The sequence below is a fragment of the Equus asinus genome, chromosome 8 (genome assembly GCF_041296235.1).
Source record: "Equus asinus isolate D_3611 breed Donkey chromosome 8, EquAss-T2T_v2, whole genome shotgun sequence".
NCBI classification, from domain to species: domain Eukaryota; kingdom Metazoa; phylum Chordata; class Mammalia; order Perissodactyla; family Equidae; genus Equus; species Equus asinus.
Genome location: NC_091797.1, coordinates 97,284,069 through 97,306,690, shown reverse-complemented (window position 1 = coordinate 97,306,690; position 22,622 = coordinate 97,284,069). Strand labels below are relative to the sequence as shown.

Below are 22,622 nucleotides of genomic sequence, written 5' to 3'. Positions count from 1 at the left end.
TTCCAGGCAGAGGGACTCAGCCCTCATCAGATTCTCCAGTGGGTCTGTCACATAAACAAGGGTGTCTTATTCCTGAGTGGTGAGGGGGAACAATCCATCACCCACATACACTCAGGCTCACTCTCGTAATGGAAATTTTGGTCTCTGAACCTGGTGCCAATCCAAATAATGAGAACGGAATCTTGGGTCAAAAGGAAAAACAGCTTGACATCCTTTGCCAGGTAGAAGGAGCAAAGCAACAGCTAGAGCCTTAGGAATTGCTAGCTCCCCGTTAGGGACTGGGGTCAAGGGGTTTAAAGGTTTGTGAGGAATGTGGCTGCTTGTAGGAAGGATGGGGAGGAAACAAAGGATTCCACAGGATAATGTCCTTGACTGTCTATCTCTGTGGTGGACTCTGGTGCCAGGAAGCTGAGGAGTTGGGCCTGGGAAGCTTGTTTCTTGATATTCTCTGGGCATCAGCTTCCAGATAATAAACTTCAAGGACCTGCAGTTAGCCAAACCTTTTATGTGAGTTGTAAAGCTCAGGGAGTCAAAAGTTAAAGAAACAGGTATGTACATATGAGTGTAACTAATGAGCAGAGAAGAGAGATGAGTGTTTTTAGTTTTAACCCCATATTGCTGGATTCAATGTAGGGGAACCTATATCAGGGCTGGCATTAATCGAAGGCCTATAACATATGCCCCACTGTCATTTTTGCTTTCCACTTCTCTGGAAAAGGGGTACTGTGGTCATCTAGCTACTTCCTGCTGAATCGGGGTGACATGAGGCAGTTTTCATGGTAGAAAGCTTGAACACACTTTTGCCAATTTTTTCTGTGGTAGTTATAGTCTCAGTTGGAATACAGGAGAGAATGTGTCTAAACGTGATATATATCCCAGCCACCAATAGGAGTATAGATAAACCAAAAGTGTCAGTGTGGACCACATTCCTCCCAGTATTCAGGAAAAGAAACTTGAAAAGCAGTCACCAACACTTGCTTTATACCATTCAGTACTGAAGTGTGATGATCAGACGTTTGTTAGAACCAGGTATTTAATAAGAAGCATTTCTAGAGAGACAAAAGGAAAATAAGGTTAATGGTTGGAGCAAATTATAAATCAATTTATGAGCTCAGCACAACTGGTTAAAAGATTTTTAGAAATCAGAGTCGAAGCATCTTTTGTAGCTTGCAGTGTCTCTGATGGTGTCATCTAGCATTCAGGTATATTTTGATTGGCTTATACAGCAGCAGACATGAATCTCTCTTAAGTTTATATCAAGTTATCCAGCTCCAGTTTGCAAGGCTTCAGGAAAAAGGGTTGGTTCAGTTTTCAATGATTCCAAGTGAAAATGATGGGGAAAACAGGGAACGTTAGTTTGGAGGTTTGCTATTTCAGATATTTTAGGAGACTCAAAGAATTCAGGATCCAGCCCAGTTCACAGGTAGAAAACAGAAACCTCAAAGACAATTGACAGAACCAGAATCTAATATCCACAAATGAGTATTACCCTTTCTACTGAAACATATTTTTTCCCTAAAACCCCCCTTATATTTACTAAAGATAGCCAAATTAAGACTAAATGGTTTGCAAAATAAGTCTAGTTTCAATATATTTGGTCCATTTAGTTACATAAGTACAGCAAGAATAGCAATGGATCATATAGGCTCTTTTAAATCTACTTTCCTGGAACTTTTTACAAGAAATCTCAAATTGAACTTTAAAGGACTCTCAAGGCCAGGAAAGCCAAGCCAATGACTTGTCGTCAGATTTCACCTATAATGCCTACAGATTTGGGTGGATTCCTCTCTTTGTGAGGTCCCCCCAAATATTCTGGGGTTCTTTGCATATGCCAGAGGAGGTGACATTCTTCACTCAACCGTGCCAGGTTACTGAGAACCTGTAAGGAAGGTACCAAGCCAATATTTTCAAGCGGCTTTATTCCATAAAGTCAACCTTTATTCTTCAACAGTTATCTGGTCATATCTGAGTCTGTATGTTTTTCTCAAATATGACATTCCAGTCAAAGTCTTGGTAATATAGTGTTTCCAATTGTGTCTTGTAATAGGAAGAACAGATTCTTATTGAACTTAGGTAATCAATTATATAGGCATGAGAATAAGAACACTTACTTATCAGGAGTTTTTAAATTCTGGAGGGATTAGATAAGGGAGAAAAAGGTAAATGTTTCGATTTTGTTTGCAAATTTGTACAAGTTATAGTTTTCTAAGAGAAAAAGATCTCCTTAAATCTGGGGAAAAATCCCAAAACAAAACATTTAGAAAATCAGCAATATTTTGAACAAAAAGTCATAAAAGCTTACAGTTATCCTCATCAATTTATTTAGTCTCATGTAACTAATTCTTGACCTTCTGTTAGCAGTTTTATGAGGCCAACAGTTTTTCTATTAGTGTTCTGTAATTTTTTACCCAGTTCAGTTTTATGATCTGAAAGTTTATCAGAAAGCTGTATTCTAGAGTGAGTGCCAGAGTCCTGTCCACGATTTTTTCTGAAGATGAAACATATTCGCAAAAACATCAGAGTAAAACAGCAACTGTCTGCAAATAATAAAATATTCCAAAATGGCAATTGACAAAGACATTTGACCATTTCTGTGATATACAACATTTTGAGATAACCAGAATTATGATTGATAACCAAGACAGATCAGAATTTTAGGAATGTTATATAATTTTTAAGCATTTATATCCATAACACTTATCCATCTAAGGAAGTTAATCATTACTTATTTGACACTCTTCACATGTAATCTAACATACCAAATAAGCCTAATTATTTTAGTGTTTTCCTCCTTGATGGGAAGAGAGTAAATTTCTCTGGGAAGTCTCAGGGGCCCTCTGAAAATCCCCAGAGAAACTCTCCCTCCTCTCCAGGTCAAAAGAAAGCTTTTATTCAGGACTTGAATAGGTTTAGGTGAGGAGCTTGTCAAAAATTACTTACAAGTAAAGAAAATTTTTTTATAACCTCTTTATTAAGAACAGACCAAAAGTTAAAGAAAATTATCTTTTTAAGACAGAGAAAGCCAAATTCTAATTCTGCGCCAGCTTATCCTTGATATTGAAAATCATTTATTTAATTGAATTTATTTAAATCTCAGCCAACTTGACCATGCACAAAACCTCTCAGGGTTTTATTTCCACAAAGGTCTGTCACTTACTTTTTACATTCAGAATTTTTCCCATGTTTTCTTTTTAGTACTTTAGGACAAACTTATCTTTTTTGAACAAGCAAAAATATTTTCTTAATGAAAACATACATTTTGTTTTCCGTGTATACATAAATATGTACTTTTTTCATAGAAAATTCCACAGCATACATAAAACATGTTTATCAATAAACAAAAGCATCTTTTAGTTTTTCTGTAATAAGAAAACAAAAGTAGACAAACTTATATTTAGTAATTAATGTCTAATATCTTATCTTATTTGAAAATGATCTAAATGTTTAATGAATTTTTATCCTTTAAATTAATCTAGCAAAACTTCTAAGTATCAAGTTACCAAAGAGATTTTGGAAGTGATTGAATACATGTTATATAATATAATTATTTTTAAAAGTTTACCCAACACTTTCATTGTTCCACATTTATTTAGTTTATTTACTCCCAATAATTATTTAGATTGCCTACAAAACTTCGTGAGACATTTGGCAAAATTCTCCATCATTTGAAGTTATTCTTCTTAACTAGTTTTGTATTAGAGATGACATCAGCTTATTTGACCAATAAATGTAGAATAAAGGCTGCATGCCTGCACCATATTCAATGCTGAGAACTCTGAAAACATGTTTATTTTAATCAAACCAACAAACTTAAATGAGCTTTCAGTTACCAAAGATTAAGTTTTATAATGTTAATTTAAAAGTCATTTGGGTTAATTTCTTTTACATTTAGAAACAATTTAGGTAAGTGCTTACTTTAAGCCAATTAAACAGAGCTCTTAGTTATTGGCCATACTCTCAGGAGGGAAAATACCCCATACATATAACACACATATAGACACACATACACAATTTTCACAGCTATTGTTTTAAAGATTACTGCCACAAATCATGTACAGTAATACAAAGCTCCCTAGTTATTAATTCAAATTTTGTTTTAAGTCTTTTTATTAATATTTATGAAGAAGACACTCAAGACGCTGGATTTTTGGTGAGGGCATGCTCCTTCTCCCATTCTTTCCAGGAAGGCCTATAGTCTGAGTGCATTTTCCAGTGAGACCTGTAGTGGAGCTGTTTTTTCTTGGGTGAGAAAGATATCTGAGCATTCAGTTTACAAAGTAAATCTCACCCCAGGAGGGGAATGGGACAATCTGTGATATATAAAAAGCTGTGTTTCAGCTTTTGTTTTCCCAAGTTGCATTCTAGCAGTTGCAGCATGGGTCTCTGTTGAGTTTCGCAGGTGAGTCCAACAATGGCAACCAAGGAATTACTTAATGATGTCAATTTGCAGTTTAACACTGAATAAGCACCACCACTATCCACTAGAAAGTCAACCAATTGTGTCCCCACTGTCATTTGTACCAGGGTTTGTGGGGGTCTATTGTAATGGGAACCACCAGTATGGCAAGGAACCCTGGGCCACGTTGTTGTCTTCCTCTTCTGAGTCTTGGACTCAAGAGGACATGAGCTTCCTCAGGGAACCCTGATTTTTCTCTCTGGAGCCTTTTTCTAACATAGGGCATTCGTTTTTCCAGTGCCCGTCTTCTTTGCAATAGGGACACTGATTTTTCTCTAATTTTTGGCATCCCTTCCCCTTTATCCCATCTCAGGGAGCTGTATAAACCACTGTGACTGCCTTGGCATTATGCTGCTCTCGATTGTTATAAACTTTGAAAGCAACTTCCGCCAATTGACCAGAATTCATACCTATGACCTCTTCAAACTTATTGAGCTTCCTTCTAATGTCTGGGGCACTTGCCATCAGTGCTTGTGTCACACTCAAATTAGGGTTAAAAGGATCCAACACACTTAGGGCAGCCATGTCCTCGTCAAGTTTTCCTTTTGGTGTCTGAGCATCTTTGACTAACGGAGGCTTGGCTTTTCTTTGGACCATCAGCTTGGTCCCTGGCTGGTCACTTTCCTGATTATGTAACTGCATAAAAGCCTGCATGTATGGAATCTCATCCCATTTTCCAGATCTCTCATAAAACAACTCCAACTGCAAGATAGTGTAATAATTCAAAGCTGCTTCCAATGGCCATCTTTCCTCACTTTCCAAGACAGTCATTGGCCAAGTGGTGTTACAATAAAATACCATTTGCTTTTTTGTCATCGTCTTATAACTATAGGTTACCAATCAGCCAAAATCTTTCCCAAGGGTGTCTTAGGTGGAATAGATGTGGTGCCTCCCATGAGTTACCAGCAAAACTCAACAGAGACCCATGCTGCAACCGCCAGGACGCAACTTGGAAAACAAAGCTGAAACATAGCTTTTTATATATCCCAGATTGTGCCATTCCCCTCCTTGGGAAAAAAATTTGCTTTATAAATTGAATGCTCAGATAACTTTCTCACCCAAGAAAAAAACAGCTCCACCTACGGGTTCCACCGGAAAATGCACCCAGACTACTTTTAAAAGGACAGACAAAGATACAAACAACAAGCAAAGACCAAACAAACACACTTTCCCAAAAACTTAGTTCAGAAGTTCATGTGCTGCTTGATGAGGACGTGCATGAGGCCCGTTTCCTTCACGGATTCCCAGCTCCATTTTAAAGCCCTTAGACATAAGTGACTGTCTCACATTCCACATCCCCAATCAGGTAACACACAAGGGGCCAGCTTGGGGGAAACACTGGTCTCCCCACTTCTTACTTTGCTCCTCCATTTACCAGGCTCCATCTCTCTCTGACACCCAGCCCTTCCTGCTCCTGGAGTTCTTTCTTGGAAACACTTTGGTGATTTATCTTTTCTTTTGGTAATAACTTTATTCACATACCATAATACTCACCAACTGAAAACCTACACTTTACTGGCTTGTAGTATATCCATAACATTGCGCAGCCATTGCCTCTAATTTGAGAACATTTTCATTGCCCCAAAGAGGAACTCTATATCCATTAGCAGTCACTTCATGGTCCCCTCTCCCCCATCCCTTGGGAACTACTGATCTACTCTCTGTCTCTATGGATTTGCCTATTCTGGACATTTCATATCAATGACATCATACAACATATACTCTTTTGTAACTGTCTTTCACTTAGCATAATGCTGTCAAGATTCATCCATGTTGTATCACCACTTTTCTCATTCTTATAGACAAATTATATTCCATTGTATGGAGAGTTCACATTTTATTTCTCTACCATGAGTTGATGGACATTGGGATTGCTTCCACTTTGGGGTACTATGAGTAAAGCTGCTATGAATATTCATGTACGAGTTTTTGTGAGGACACATGTTTTCATGTCTTGAGTCCATACCTAGGGGCAGAAAGGCTGGATCATATGGTCACTTCATGTTTGGCATTTTAAGGAACTGCCCAATGGTTTTCTAAAATATCTGCACCATCTTACATTCCCACCAGCAGTGCATGAGGTTTCCAGTCACTCCACATCATCCTCAACACCTGTTCTTCTCTGACTTTTTTTTTTCACTGAGGAAGTGCTCCTCCTGGGACAGGCCCTTCTCTCTTAAATTCTTTTAGGCAATTTGGGGGAAGGTCAAATGTTCTTCCAGAGCTTTCTGAGCCGTGATTGTCTTAAGCTCAAAATAATACACATACCAGAGTGGCACATCTTGTGGTGGCCTGCCCACAACCCCGTCAGTTCCTGTAATCACGAAAAGGGGTCTTCTACTCTCCATGAGACAAGCTGACAGTCAGGAGGCAAGGTGGTAAGAGAGAAAAGGTCTTTTTATTATAGCTTGCCAGCAAGGGGGAAGATGGGGGACGCATGTCCTAAAGAACTATCTTAAATCTACAAAATTTTTGAAGCATTTATATAGGGCAAATGGGCTGAAAAAGGGGGGTCTCAAGGTGTTGACCATCAGGAGTTGTGGTCCTTGAGACTACAGAGTATCCTTTTCTCTCTTCACCTGGTGACAGATATCTGCAGAGTTTTTTTCCTGAAGGTCATCACATCCCTGGAGAAGCTGAGAGGACAAAGTTATTGCCTTATCAGAATAGGGAGGTCTGTGTATAAGCCAAGGCTACAAAAATAGCACAGCAAGCGAATGTGCACTTCTCCAAGCTGCATGCAAACTAGAGGATTGCTAACAAGGGAAAAGGGGTGTCTTGTTACAGTCCCAACGTAGTTCCCCTCTTTGAGATGGCTTGCCTTATGCTAACCTATGTTAACCATTGGTTGAATTTATCCTAGCTATTTAGGTGGCACTAACATTTCCTTCTCTGAAACTTCCCTGGAAGTGTCACATTTTAAAAGCTGAGCTGGTGACTGTGGAGAGAGAAAATGAGTTAGTAGCTGACTGGTAAGAAATCAACAAACGGAGAAAATAACATGGATTTGAATGAGGATGAACAAGTAGATAGGAAGGGATGGAAGCCCATCTCCTCATACACCATTAAACCTGTTCCCAATCCTGGGAATGAGTCAATCCGACGAAATGGGTGAGCTTCATTCATCTGATGGGAAATGTGAATCTTCTCTTTATAGATGGAACTTAGATACCACTTGCCCTGTTTTCACATAAAAGCAACACTTTTCACCAGTGACTGCACAAGCTCCTCCTTGCTGGGCAGTCAGTGTGTCCAGAGCAGGTCCCTTTTGGAGAAGCACAGAGACTAGGCAGTCAATCTGACTGGAGTGTCACCAAGGACTGTGTGGTGGTGTTGAACTCTTGTTGCATCACCATGGAGAGACTGAAGACTGCCTTTTCCAACTCATAATTTCCAAAGCCAGCGAAGAAGACTCTCGATGCTGAAAAGAACTTGGAGTTGTGATAGACAAATGGATTCTCTACAATCTCTCAACTGGCACGTTCATGTGTCACAATCTTATGAACAAAGGAACCTAAATTTGCAATGTGGCTGGCATTTAGGGTGGAGTATCTGGAGACAGAAGGGGCCAGGTATCCAAGTCCACATCATCCTGGCCAATTAGCTGGGAGCCCTTTATATACTTTGTTGCCACATAAAATAAAAAGACCAGTGTGGTTTACAGACAAGGTTAGAGCTGAACCTGTAGTTTCTATGTTCTGGAGTGTTCCATGACCTTTCCCTCTGGTGCTGTTAGTGCCTAAACATCTCCATTTTCCATATGCTCCTGTCAACCTGGGAGAGCAGAACAGATGCAGAATAGCTGGTACAGGAGGCCTGCAGCCTGATTTTGGCAGCTATAAAGCCTGATCCTGTCACCTGACCAGGTGAGTCCAGAGTTTGGATCCACCCATATATAATTCATGGTATTGGGCAGCTTAACCATGTGGGCAGCTGCAATACCCCAAGTTGTACAAGGGTGGCTCGTAAGACATCCAGAACATGTGGTGATTTGGCAAAGGTTTGTACCAAAGGGAATAGTGTTAGAGTCACTTACTATTTCCTTGAGAGGTTTGAAGATGCCACATATGGGATCAAATCACAGAGTTTGATTGCAATACTGTCCTGGTATGTCACCCAGGAAAGGTCCAGTGTCATGTTTACTTTCAATGCAAAGAGAACAACTTTCACCTATTGCCTTTATCTGGGCAAGGGACAGTCCTGGAGCTTCTATAGAGGTTTTCTGGGGCCCAAGTGACTCATCAGGAGAAGAGGCAGAGTGATATCTTCCTTGTCGTGGACACCATACCCTGTCGTTCATCCATCTTCCATTCTTAGTCCACCAGGTGTTCACATCAGCAGGAACAGAAGCCAGTTCAGGTTCTTCTGTGCTCTCTGGCTGTTGTCATAGCCAACAGTCAGATTGATTACTTAGTGTGGCCAGGGTTTGGTAAACTGGCATAAAGGGGAGATTGGTTTGTGCTTGACCTGTTGAGAAAGAGAGAGTAACAGCAAGACAGAGGTTGGAAAAGAGCCCGAAGTAAAAGCTTAGGGAGGGGAAGTGGGACAGATGGAGACCAGCACTCTCCAGTCACCTTTCTAATAAATGATTAAAAGGAATATACACATTCCATAATAGTAAAAATGTTGTTATTGTTGTTGTTGTTGTTGTGTATGTGTGTGTGCATAGGGAGTTTTAAAAGCAAGGGGAAAAAAATGGGTGAAAAAGATATTTCTTGATCCATGATCTTGGGAAAAGCTGTCTACTCCATGAGACCGGCTGCTTCTGGGGCCTGGGAATCAGCCTTGGGAATCCTTAGCTTAAGGTCACCTGTGGGGACTGTCTCCGAGTGGTCTAAAGAGTGATGTTATATGTCTATGTTGTTGTGGCTTCTGTGGATCCAGGAAGATTTTTCCTATATTTTGATGGCAGTGTAGGTGGTCAGTAGGACTTCATAAGGTCCTTCCGAGTGAGGTGACAGAGCATATTTTCTTCTAGAGTCCTGGATGGGCACCCGATCTCCAGGTCCAGAGGGAGGGCAAGTTTTGTCAGCAGGTGGGGGCCATGCCTCTTTTACCTGTTGACCACATACTTCAAGTGGACTAATTAATTTCTGTCTATAGCTACTCACAGCACCAAACTGTTCACTTAAGTTCCCATAATATTCACTTAATCCAGGTATGGAATGTTTCGATGTGCCAGTAGGTGTTGGGTGTCCAAGAACTATTTCAAGGAGTCAATCCCTGTCTCCTATTTGAAGTATGTCGGATCTTTATTAGGGTGACGGGAAGAGGTTCCAGCCACTGCAGTCCCATTTCTTGACAGACCTTTCCTAAAGTCCTTTTGATGTCTAGAATTTTACATTCTCCTTGCCCTGATGATTGAGGATTATATGGGGAATGAAATTTCAACAAGTACCCCAGAGTTTCTTCACATAAGTGGTTACCTCTGCTGTGCAGTGAGCTCCTCACTCTGCTTCAATCCATAAAGGAAGCCAGAACAAGGAACAGCTGCAGTTGTTAATTTCTGTCCCACTGTTGTGGCCTCTGCACGTCTAGTCGGATAGCACTCAGTGCATCCACTAACCATACAGATGATCACCAAACAGTGAGAACAGCCTAAAGCTGGGGCAAGGCTGTAAAGTCCATTTGGAGTCCTGCACAGGGCAGTGCGGGCCCAGGAGGGCTTCCTGGGGCACCTTGATCTTGACCAGAAACTCAGTGAGATTGACAGGTAGTGCATTTAGAGTTACTTGGGTCAGAAATTTTGTGGCTGCCAGGGCAAAACCAGTTGTCTTTTAGTTGCTTAACTCTCCCTCACCTGCACATAGCCCCATTTCACGGGAGATAATGCAAGGCAAAAAGTCAAAGGAAATGGAGTTACAGGAAGTCCCCTTGGTGCAGTGTCTAATCTATCTGACCATTGTTTGCCACCCCCTGGTGTCCAATTGTCTTTTTCAGATTGTGGGGCATTTGCCTGGTAGTTAATAATATCAGTCATGCATAAAGGCAAGTTTAAAAATTGGTAATTATTGGCAATCACCTATGATAAGAGCTCCTTCCTGGGACAGGCCTTTCTCTCTTAAATTCCTTCAGGCAATTTGGGGGAAGGCCAAAAATTCTTCCAGAGTCTTCTGAGCCTTGATCGTCTTCAGCTCAAAACAACGTGCATATCAGAGTGGCACATCCTGGGCTGGCCTGCCCTGAACCCCATCAAAGATTTCTAGCAACCCTGCATCAAGCAAGACTATTGGCACCATTTTTCCAAAAGCATTTGCTCACTTCCTGTCTTTGTGTCACATTATAGTAATTCTCACAATGTTTCAAACATTTTCACTATTATTAACTTGTTATGGTGATCTGTGATCACTGATCTTTGATGTTAGTGTTGTAATTGTTTTGGGTTCCCATGGACTGTGCCCAGGTAAGACAGCAAACTTAATGGATAACTGTTGTGTTTGCTCTGACTGCTCCACAGACCAGCTGTTCCCCCATCTCTCTCCCTCTGCTCAGGCCTCCCTATTCCCTGGGACACAACAATATTGAAATTAGGCTAATTAATAGCCCTATAACTACTTCTAAGTGTTCAAGTGAAAGGAAGAGTCTCACATCTCTCACTTTAAATCAAAAGCTAGAAATGTTTAAGCTTAGGGAGGAAGGCGTGTCAAAAGCCCAGATCAGCCAAAAGCTTGACCTCTTGCACCAAACAATTAGCCAAGCTGTGAATACAAATAAATGAATAAAAGCTCTTGAAGGAACTTAAAAGTGGTGCTCCAGTGAACACACAAATAAGAAATCAAAACAGCCTTAAGGCTGATATGGAGAAAGTTTGAGTGGTCTGGACAGAAGATCACACCAACCACAACATTCCTTTAAGCCAAAACCCACTCCAGAGCAAGGCCCTAACTCTACAATCCTATGAAATCTGAGAGAGTGGAGGACGCTGCAGAAGAAAAGGTTGAAGCCAGCAGAGCTTGATTTATGAAGTTAAAGGAAAGAAGCGTCTCCATAAAGTAAAAGTGCAAAGTGAAGCAGCAAGTGCTGATGGAGAAGCTGCAGCAAGTTCTCCAGAAGATCCAGCTGAGATCATTAATGAAGGGGGCTACTCTAAACAACAGATTTTCAAAGTAGATGAAACATCCTTATGTTGGAAGAAGATGCCATCTAGGACTTTCCTAGCTAGAGAGGAGAAGTCAATGCCTGGTTTCAAAGCTTCAAAGGACAGGCTGACTCTCTTGTTAGTGGCTAGTGCAGCTGGAGACTTGAAGGTGAAGCCAATGCTCATTTGCCATCCTGAAAATGCTAGGGCCCCTAAGTATTGTGCTGAATGTACTCTTCCTGTGCTCCATAAATGGAGCAAGAAAGCCTGGACTACAGCACATCTGTTTACAACACTGTTCACTAAATATTTTACCCACTGTTGAGACCTATTGCTCAGAAAAAAAAAATTCTTTTCAAAATATTACTGCTCACTGACAATGCATCTCATTGCCCAAGAGCTCTGATGGAGATGTACAATGAGGTTAATGTTGTTTTCATGCCTGTTAACACATCCTTTCTGCAAGATCTGAACAGTGATTTCAATCACGGATCAAGGAGTAATTTTGACTTCCAGGTCTTATTATTTAAGAAATACATTTCCTAAGGCTACAGCCCCCATAGACAGTGATTCCTCTGGTGGATCTGGGCAAAGTAAACTGAAAATCTTCTGGAAAGGATTCACCATTCTATGCACCATTAAGAACATTCATGATTCACGGGAAGAGGTCAAAATATCAACCTTAACAGGAGTTTGGAAGAAGTTGATTCCAAGCCTCATGGATGACTTTGAGGGGCTCAAGACTTCAGTGAAGGAAGTAACTGCAGCTGTGGTGGGAAGAGCAAGAGAACTAGAATCAGAAGTGCAGCCTAAGATATGACTGAATTGCTCCAATCTCATGACAAAACTTTAATGGATGAGGAGTTGCTTCTTATGGATGAGCAAAGGAAGTGTTTTCTTGGGATGGAAGCTATTCCTGCTGAAGAAGCTATGAAGATTCTTGAGAACAAAAGATTTAGAATATTACATAGTCTTAGTTGATAAAGCAGTGACAGGGTTTGAGAGGACTGACTCCAATTTTGAAAGAAGTTCTAGCATGGGTAAAATGCTATCAAATAGCATTGCATGCTACAGAGAAATCATTCTTGAAAGGAAGAGTCAATCGATGTGGCAAACTTCATTGTCAGCTTATTTTAAGAACTTGCCAGTCACCCCAACCTTCACCAACCACCATCCTGATCAGTCAGCACTATCAACATCGAGGCAAGACCCTCCACCAGCAAAAATATCATGACTCGCTGAAGGCTCAGATGATGGTTAGCATTTTTTAGCAATAAGACATTTTTAAATTAATGCACGCACATTATCTTTTAGACATAATGCTATTGCACACTTAATAGACTCTAGTATAGTGTAAACATACCTTTTATATGCAAGGGGAAACCAAAGAATTCATGTGACTCACATTATTGTGACTTTCATTTTACTGTAGTGGCCTGGAACTGAACCCACAATATCTCCAAGTTATGCCTGTATGGTTTCAGTTCTTAGGTTTAGGTCTCTGATCCATTCTGAGTTCATTTTTGCATGTGGTGTGAGGTAGGAGTCTGACTTCATTCATTTGCATGTGGGGATCCAGTTGCCGCAGCACAGTGTGTTCAAAAGACTGTTTCCCTCATTGAATTGTTTTTGCATCTTGTCAAAAATCAATTGGCCATCAAGAGAATCAGAAGACAAGGCATAGACCAGGAGAAAATATTTGCAAAAGACATGTCTGATCAAATCTAGAAATTTCTTACAAAACTAAGCATACTTTTACCAATTGATTCAGCAACCACACTCCTTGGTATTTACCCCAATGAGGTGAAAACTTATGTCCACACAACAACCTGCACATGGATGTTACAGCAGCTTCATTCATAATCGCCAAAACTTGGCAGCAACCAGGATGTCCTTCAGGAGGTGAACGGATAAATAACTGAGGTTCATCCAGACAAGAAATATTACTCAGTGCTAAAAAGAAAGGAGCTATCAAGCCATGAGAAGACATAAGACAACCTTAAATGCATATTACTAAGTGAACAAGGCCAACCTGAAAAGGCTACAAACTGTATGATTCGATTCCCACTACATACACATCTGGAAAGCCAAAACTGTGGAGACAGTGAGAAGATCAGTGGTTGCCAGGGGCTAGTGGGGAGGGAGGGATGAGTAGGTGAAGCACAGAGGATTTTTAGGGCTTACTGTAGTAGTGTGTACACGTCATTATACATTTGTCAAACCCATGGAATGTCCAACACCAAGAGAGAGCCCTAATGTAAGCAGAATTTTTTCTTAATTTCATTTCTGGATAGTTCATTGCTAGAGTGTAGAAAGACAGTTGATTTTTGTATATTGATCTTGTATCCTGCACCTTTACTGAACCTGTTTATCAGTTCTAATACTTTTTGTGTGGGTTCCTTAGGGTTTTATCTCCATAAGATCATGTCATCTGAGGCTAGAGATAGTTTTATTTCTTCCTTTCCAATCTGGATTCCTTTTGTTTCATGTTCTCACCTAATTGTCATGACCAGAGCCTCCAGTAAAATGTTGGATACAAGTGGTGAGAGGACCTCCCGATGTTGTTCCTGAGCAAAGGGAAAGCTTTCAGTCTCTCACCACAGAGCACAGCAGCCGAGGGATTTTCGTGGATGGTCTTCGTCAGTTTGAGGGCGGTCCCTTCTATTCCAGGTTTGTTGACTGTTTTTCCTGTGTCTGTTGACACCATCATGTGGTTTTCTCCTTTATTCTATTAGTTTGGCACATTATATTGATTCATTTTCAGATGGTAAATCAATCTTGCATTCCTGGGATAAATACCACATGGTCTTTTTTATATGTTTCTGGATTCCCTTTGCTGGTATTCACTTGAGCAATTCTGCATCTATATTCACAAAAGATATTGGTTTGTAAGTTTCTTTTCTCGTAATGTCTTTGTTGGCTTTGGTGTCAGGGTGCTCCTGGCTGTGTAGGATGAGGTGGGAAGTGTTCTTTCTTCTTCTCCTTGTATTTTTGGTGTATTCTCTTCACTGCATCTCCATGTGTTGCTCAGTGTAACTGCCTTGCTCGCTGGGGTCCAGCACTTGGCCCAGCCATGTCCCTGGATAGTTTACTGCATCAACCGTGCTTGGCCAGGAGTATCCATTGGATGTTGGTGCCTGTGAAGGGGGTGTGGTGAGAGCCCCTCTCTGGGTAGATGAAAAGTCATTGCTCTGAAACCCTGCACACCAGCTCTCAGGTGGCCGTTGGTCATGCCTTGGGGGAACTCCTGTTACACAACTGCCCAGGCCTCTTGCTTGGAAATGCATTTTTCCGGGTTTCTGTGAAGGTGTTTCAGAACAAGGAACATCTGCTCAGTTATGTTGAGGCCACACAGGAGCGAGGTGCGGGAGGGGTCACCCCTGCAGGAAGTGGGAGCCCATCTGAGAAGCTCCTCAAGACAACGTCAGCCACATACCAGAAGGGAGCAAGGGGCTGGCTAAGACAGAGTGTTCCAAGTGGCGCCATCTGGTCTGGGAGTCCACCACCCTGTCACCAGCCTGCTGAGCCAGACAGTCTGCAGGTGCCCCTAACGTTCTATCCCACAAACCACTTAGAAACCTGACAACATGGAGAGAGTTCTGGGGGAAGAGGATGGCTGTTTTGATTTTCCTTTTCTTGAATGGATTGTCCTCATTTTGCTGTAAGCAAGTTCACACCCTGTCACACCAATTTTTCCGCTTTCAAAAGAGTGGGAAGAGCAGGACAAAGACCCCTCTGCTCCAGGAAAAAATAAACCTGAGGGGGTTTGTGATGGTCACGTGACCCACAAGTTGGGAGCTGCTGTTAGGGTCCCCCAGGGTCCTCCAGGCTTGACAGATGCTCCTGGGCTAGGAGGGGCTGCCATTGGGGTCTGAGGAGCCCTCGGGGCACCCCAAGCTGGAGGGCTGGAGGTCATCCCCAGGGGTCCCCTTACCTCCTTTCAGGACACAGTCTGTAGCTGGAAGCTCAGAACAGCCAGCACAAGCTCTGCCAATTCACAGAACACTCCCCACAGCCGGGCGCTCCCTCGTCAGTGGGTGAGGGTGGCTTATTGCCATCCCATTGTGCCAGAGGTCAGGGACTGCCCAGGGCCTCTCAGCCACATTCAGACCCTCATCTTACCAGCGTCTTGCCTGACTCTCGCAGCCCGCACACCTCCCAGGGTCGAGGGGCCTGGATGGTGCCCAGCTGGTGGAGTCCATGTGTTGGGACGAGGGATCAAGGAGGGTGTCTGCAGCAGTGGAAAGAGGGTGGGCTCCAGACCCCACCCAGACCTGGACCTTAGCCTCCACCTGCATCCCAAGGCCACCTTGGTGACCTGGGCTAGTCAGTTACCTGGAGTCCTGGGCTTCCTCATCTGTGAACTGGGCACAATCATAGGGCTTCCCCAGAACCTGGGAGTCTGGTCTTGACCTTGTGAGGTGGGGGCAGGGCAGGCTGAGTGCGTGTGGGACTGCAAGGTAGGGCCAATTTTGAACCTCACACCCAGGGGTGGAGGGTCCCATGCACAGAGTAGCGACAGCGGCTACAACAGGTGAGTGGCAGCAAGTCCCACAGGGAGGGACACAGGCGGGAGAGGAGCTGAATGCTGGGGTACTGGCTCACAGGGGCATGGCAGAAGTGGTCTGGGGGCAGCACAGTGAGGGCATATTGGGGCATTCAGCCCAGCGTGCCCCCCACTGCCAGAGGGGTGCATTGATACCACAGCCCAGTGATGTGAGGAATGGGGTGATTGACATAGCTGTCTGAGGCCTGGTGACCACCAGGGCAGAGCCCAGTGTCACAGGGTCACTCCTGTTCCGGGTCCTGGAGGTCTGGTCCAGCTCCCATGAAGCCTCAGGTTTTCACCTTGCTTTGGGATCCCAGACGGCTGGAACCATTCCTGGTGGGGCTCTGTAGGGCTGCCCCTCCACCCTCAGGGCCCTTCCAGTCGCCTTCCACCATGCTCCCTCCCTTGCCCAGGAGGCAGGCCAAAGGGATCCCCATGCTTCCCTCTGGCCTCCTGCCCTCCCTGCTGCCAGGCCCTGAGCCTGCCTCATCCAGCCCTGCAGCTGCCAGTGGTTCCAGGCTTGGGTCCCCAGGGCAGGGTCAGATCATAGACTGAAGGCTGGTCAGGACCCGGCTGGACAGCCTGTCACTCCCCTCTCACCCACGTAGGTACCAGCAGCTGACTTGGTGCTCGTCTCAGCCGCCCATCATGGCCCAGGGGCTGCCCAGCACTGCCAGCCTGGCACGCTTCTGCCAGAAGCTGAATCGGCGGAAGACACTGGAGGAGCCCACCACAGAGACATCACTGCAGTGCCACCTGACCACGCTGGAACTGACCCTGCTGGGTGTGGGTGCCCCGGTGGGCATGGGCCTCTATTTGCTCATGGGCACCGTGGCTCAGGAGATGGCTGGCCCTGCAGTGACTGTGTCCTTCAGCGTGGCCGCTGTGGCCTCCCTGCTGGCAGCATTGTGTTATGTGGAGTTTGAAGTGCGTGTGCCCTGCACCGGCTCTCCCTACCTGTTCACCTATGTGTCCATGGGTGAGCTGTGGGCCTTCCTCGTTGGCTGGATTGTGCTTCTCGAGTGTCTCATTAGTGGAGCTGCCATGGCCCGCTCCTGGAGCCACAACCTAGATTCTGTCTTCAGCCACAACATCTGGAGATTCACCGAGGCCCATGTGGGCATCTGGCAGGTGCCCTTCTTGGCCCAGTACCCAGACTTCTTGGCAGCTGGCATCATACTTTTGGCTTCTGGATACATCTCTTCTGGAGGTCGCATCTCTTCTTGGCTCAACCGCACCTTCCTTGCCATCAGCCTGGTCGTTATCCTCTTCATCATCATCCTGGGGTTTGTCCTGGCCCGCCCGCACAACTGGAGCTCTGAGGAGGGTGGCTTTGCGCCCTTCGGCTTCTCTGGCATCATGACTGGGGCTGCCACCTGCTTATATGCCTTCGTGGGCTTTGGTGCCATCGCTGCCTCCAGCAAGGAGGCCCGGGACCCAAAACGAGCAGTGCCTATGGCCATCACCATCTCTCTAGTCCTGGTGGCTGGTGCCTACATCCTCGTCTCCACAGTCCTCACGCTCATGGTGCCCTGGCACAGCCTGGACCCTTACTGGGCACTCAGTGATGCCTTCTATCAACGGGGCTACAGCTGGGCGGGCTTCATTGTGGCGGCTGGTGCAATCTGCGGTAAGGAGAACTTCCAGACAATGAGGGAGGGAACAGGGCGGTGGGGCCCTACCCTAAGCCTCCAGGGAGCACATCTCCATCTGGGCCTGTGCTCCCAGCTGCATCCTGGGCCCAGGAAGGTGCTAATGATTAGACTCTCCACTCGGGCTTGTTGGGAGGGACCTACTCGCAGCCCCTCCCAGTTGTACACAGAATGTCAGTTCTGGACATGTGCTTCCAGATCTTTCCAGGCAGAGGGACTCAACGTTCATCAGATTCTCCAGTGGGTCTCTCACCTAAACTGGGATGTCGCATTCCTGGGTGGTCAGGGGGAACAATCCAGCACCCCACATACACTCAGGCTCACCCTGAGAGCCCAGACAAACTCATGCCCGTGTTCCCAAGGGGCCACCCAAGCCCTGGCCCCCAGCAACGGCCCCTGGTGGGCCTGCCCATCATGCTGACCAGTCTCTCACCCTCTGCCACAGCCATCAACACTCTCCTGCTCAATCTCTTCTTGTTCCTGTCACTCATGGTCCATGCTATGGCTGCTGATGGGCTCTTCTTCCAAGTGTTTGCCTGCATGCACTCCCGGACACAGGTGCCTGTGGTGGGCATCCTGGTGTTTGGTGTCCTCATGGCTTTGCTGGCGCTGCTGCTGGACCTTGAGACACTGGTGCAGTTCATATCCATTGGGATACTGCTGGAATGTACTGTTTTGCCCACCAGCATTATCATTATACGCTTCCAAAAGGCACCTCCATCCAGTTCTCAGGACCCAGGCAGCCCTGTGGGCACTGAGCAGGCCTCAGCCCCTGAGGTCGGGCAGCTGCGACCAGCCCTGAGGCCCTACCTCAGCTTCCTGGGTGGGTGCAGGCCTGGAGCTGCTGTGGCTTGGGCACTCGGTGTCCTGGTGGCCTCAGCCATCACCTTGGACTGCGTGCTGGTCTTTGGGGACACGGCCCTGCACCTCCCGCCCTGGGGCTACACCCTGCTGCTCGTGCTCAGCTCCGCCACGTTTCTGCTCAGTCTCCTCGTCCTGGGGGCCCACCAGCAACAACACCGACAGGACACTTTTCAGGTACTTCCTCCAGCCAGCACCCACCGTGCTCAGCCCAGCCAGCTCCCTTCGCCCCTTCCTGCTCTGCCATGGCAGGATGCTCCAGGGCCACAGGGAGGGGAGGCCAGTACCCCACACCCCTCTCTCGGCATGGTGGGTGGGCCCTTGTCTCCAGAATCTCCAGAAGCAGAGAAAGGCTCTGTGGACTCCTGAGAAATCAGACCCTGGGCCAGCAGCCCTTCCCTGCAGCCCAGCCCAGCCCAGCCCTTGTCCCCTCAGGTTCCCATGGTGCCCCTGACTCCAGCCCTGAGCATCCTCCTCAACATCTTCCTCATGCTGCACCTGAGCTACCTGGCCTGGCTGTACCTCTCTATCTGTCTGCTGATCGGTGAGTGGGGGCCGGGCTGGGACCCCGTGGGGGCAGCCGGGGGAGAGCAAGCAGGGAGGTAGGGCTGGGACCTGTCCCTCAGGTTTGTGCCACACCTGCAGGACTCGCAGTGTATTTTGGCTACGGCATCAGGCACAGCAAGGAGAACCAGCGGGAGCGGCCAAGGTTGACTGTCCCACACGGCAGCCTGGAGGAGATGGTGCCAGCCCTGCAGCCCCCCAGCCAGGCACCAGCCCAGGAGCCCGACCACACGGAGCAGCCTGCCAGTCCATGAGGACCACAGGGGGCCTGCCCTCCCTCCCCCACCTCCTCAGGAGCTGGAGGGGCTGGAAGCTCCTTCTATCCAGGGCAGCTCGGGTTTACAGGCCTGCCCATGCCGGGGGCCCCTCAAGACCTCAGGACCTTAGCCCAGGTGCCAAGCTTCAAGTCCTTGGGAGTGGGTCGTGGCCAGCACTGGTGTGGTGGACTCTGCCCAGCACCATCCAGTTTATGACCAACTCCGGCTACCTGGGCAGGTGGAGTAGGGTGGGCAGGGAAGAGGCCCGCAGACCCAGGGATCCACAGCAATAACTGCTTGGCCCACATTGTGGCCTGCTGCCACGTCCACTGTGGTGTTTTTTGTGGCACCAAGTCATCATCTGCTCCCCAGGAATGAGACAATTGTCCCCAATCCACAGCAAGGGTACACAGGTTCTATAAGGGAGAGTTGGCAGCCCTGGGACAGCCCTGAGTCAGACACATGGCCAGGCCTGGGTCCTGGGATTCCGTCCGCAGGCCACTGCCCTCTGCTCAGCTCAGAGGAGAGCTACACACACCAGGCACAGAGGGGTCCATGACAAGACAGAGTCATCCTCCCCACCAGGCTACCCACATGTCCCCTGGGGGGAATACAAGAGAGCAGAGCCTGGACCCCAAGGAGGCCGCCCTAGAAAGGGAAGTGGAGTTCTGGGGTCCCCTCGGTTTCCCAGGTCTCCCAGAAAGCAGGGCATGTCCTGAGGCCTGCCCCGGATGGAGAGGCCCCCCTGCCCGGGCACACGCATCTCTCAGGCACAGGCCCACATGGCGCACATGGTCCCCTGGGTGTGCACCCACATGCAGACTGAGGCAGCAGCTGTTTCCCAGCCCAGGCTGCCCGCAGCTTCCAGTGGCCTCTCTCCCTGCCGTCCCCTCAGGGCTTTGTGAAAAAGGCTCGGGATGGGACACATGCAGGCAGGTGGGTGCACAAGTGGCTGGACCTGCTCCAGGGAACTTCAGCCCACCTCGTGGTTGTGGGGCCTCATGCTTGGGGGTCCCTGGGCCAACCCTGCACCCTACGTGGTCTCCCCAAGGCCATGCTCCATCTACCATAGACGCCTCCCCCTCCCCGTTCCTGCCTGTGAGGACCACACAGGAAGCCGCTGGCTTTGGCAGCTTTACTCCTCCACTTTCTGCAGCCTCAACATCACTTTCTCTGGGCCCCAAGGACAACCAGGGACACGTGACCCCACTCCAATGACCAGGCCTCAGGACCATGACCTCTCACCCCGGCCCTTCTGAGCCCACCTCCCATGGACACTGCCCTGGGGGTTAGAGGCAGCAGGGATCTCAAGGCTTTGCTGAGGCTCCAGGTCCAAGATGATCCAGATGCTGCCCAGCCTGAGCCCCAGGCCTGACCCTCCCAGCCTGGCCCATGTCGCTCCACCAGCAAGCTGCCAGCATGGCCCTGCTAACCAGGGACCCATCAGGAGGCAGTCTCCCTGGGGTGGGTACCTGAAACCCTGCCCCTCCCTAGGACCCAGAGAGGGCTTGTCTCCTGCAGCCCCGTCCCTCCCCTCCTGACCGTGGGCCTGGGACATAGGGAAATTCTCCAACAGGCAGGACTCAGGCCCCCAGGAGGATTCCAAGCCTGAACCAGGCCAGCATGCTGGGAGTCCATGTCTCCTGTTAGGGACATTCTCTCCAGCCCCTGGGCTCTAAGTGGCATGTTAGTCAGAGTGTGATCCTTGTGCAGTTGCCTCAGGCTGGGGTGGACAGTTGCCCAGACATGTTCTTGGGTGTCACCTTGGGCAGTAGTGACACATGTCCAGATGTACAGTCTCCCCACCCCATGACTCCCAGGAGCCCGGTGAGCAGGTTCCAGGGCTTTGGACTGGTGTCACCAAGGAGACAGATGGAAGATCCCAAAGGACCCCATGCCCACCAACACAGCCCCTCGCCCTTCCCCCAATTCCAGCCCTTAACAGTCCCAGGGTTGCCACCAGGAAGGGGCTGGTACTCATCAGCTGAGCAGGGATGGGCCCAAGAGGTGCCTATGCCCTTGCCTGGGGTCCTAGGGGGTTGGAGTATCTGCCCACCACACTCCTCACTCCATGGATGAGGCCCAGAGCTGGGAGGGGCCCTGCCCTGGGATCCCAGCACAAAGCAGTTGCCACAGCTCCTCCTGTCAGGCTGCTTTCTCCGTGGCCTTAGACTCTGGCTGCACAGACCCAAGTGAGGGGCAGCTGAGAGGGCAGGGGCTCTCCCTTTGAAGGGCGTGCCAGCAGGGGGTGGAGGGCTGGGAGCCAGGCAGGGCCAGAGGTGACCACAGCCAGTGTGGTGGACAGCTGGTGAGTGGGGAGCTGCTGGGAACACTGGAGATGGAGCCTGGGAGAGCATCTCCAGCCCAGCCCCAGCCGGAGCCCCACTGGGCCAGGGCCCTGCATCTGTTCCCTGCAGTCTCTACACAAAACTGGCTTCTGTGGTCCCCAGGCAGCACCTGCCGAGACTGGAGCTGAGGAGGGACAGTCTGTCTGGGAGCTGAAGGGTGGAATTCTCCCCCCACCCCTGCCCTGGTCGTGCTAGAGCTTCATCCATGATTCCCCTCGGTTGTGCTCCCACCCTTGCCAGGTGCTCAACCAGCAGAGAAAGACTACAGGCCTCAAGAACGAGCCAACGAGTAGGTGCCAGGCCCACCCTGGCGACGGCGTCCAGCTCCCAGCAGCAGCCGTGGGGGCAGGTTCTGGGCCCCATCTAAGGCACCTGGGCAGCCAGGTATGGGGGTGTGGAAGCTGCCTGTCTGCTCTGGGCTGGCAGTTCCCTTCAGGGCCTTTACCTGCAGATGAGGACAGAAGGTCAGGGCTCCAGCCACCATCCTCCAAAGTGTAACCCAGGGTCAGGCAGGCCCGCAGCCCCTCCTCATGCTTGGTCCTCCAGTAGAAATGGGCTTCTCCATCCACGTACAACAGCAGCAGGTCACAGCAGAAGGTGATCTGGGAGAGGCAGGGCAGACCCACGGCCTGACCCCCAACCTGCCATCACACTGCCTCATCAGCCCTCACCCTGAGATTCAGTGTCAGCCCAGGGGACTTGGTGGGGGACACTCAGGGGGCACTCAGGGGGTACATGCTTGCCAGCAGCTGGGGGGAGCCATCTTGCCCAGATTCATCACACCCAGCAGAACCGCTCCAGTGCCCAGAGTGAGGGTTGTCGTGATGAGCCCAAACTTCCCTGCCTGAGACAGACCT

At 47.8% G+C, this 22,622-nt stretch overlaps 2 protein-coding genes across 7 annotated transcripts in view; one reads left to right on the top strand and one right to left on the bottom strand.

Moving 5' to 3' along the window:
* The window catches only part of LOC123275623 (tubulin alpha-3 chain-like), a 95,039-nt gene that overhangs the window by 25,292 nt on the left and 47,125 nt on the right, over positions 1-22,622 (bottom strand). The gene's annotated exons all lie outside the window — the stretch shown is intronic.
* Positions 1-22,622, top strand: part of LOC123287903 (cationic amino acid transporter 4-like) — a 58,664-nt gene that overhangs the window by 16,275 nt on the left and 19,767 nt on the right. For 2 of the 6 annotated variants that reach the window (XM_070516507.1, XM_070516506.1), the window contains exons 2-4: positions 16,692-17,713; positions 18,181-18,773; positions 19,032-19,140. In XM_070516507.1, the coding sequence (XP_070372608.1) occupies positions 16,732-17,713; positions 18,181-18,773; positions 19,032-19,140 (1,684 nt within the window). In that variant the 5' untranslated portion in view covers positions 16,692-16,731. Of the gene's footprint in view, positions 1-8,180; positions 8,323-16,691; positions 17,714-18,180; positions 18,774-19,031; positions 19,141-19,222; positions 21,685-22,622 lie in introns of those variants that run through there. The other 4 variants (XM_070516504.1, XM_070516503.1, XM_070516505.1 and 1 more) reach the window with 4 other exon arrangements.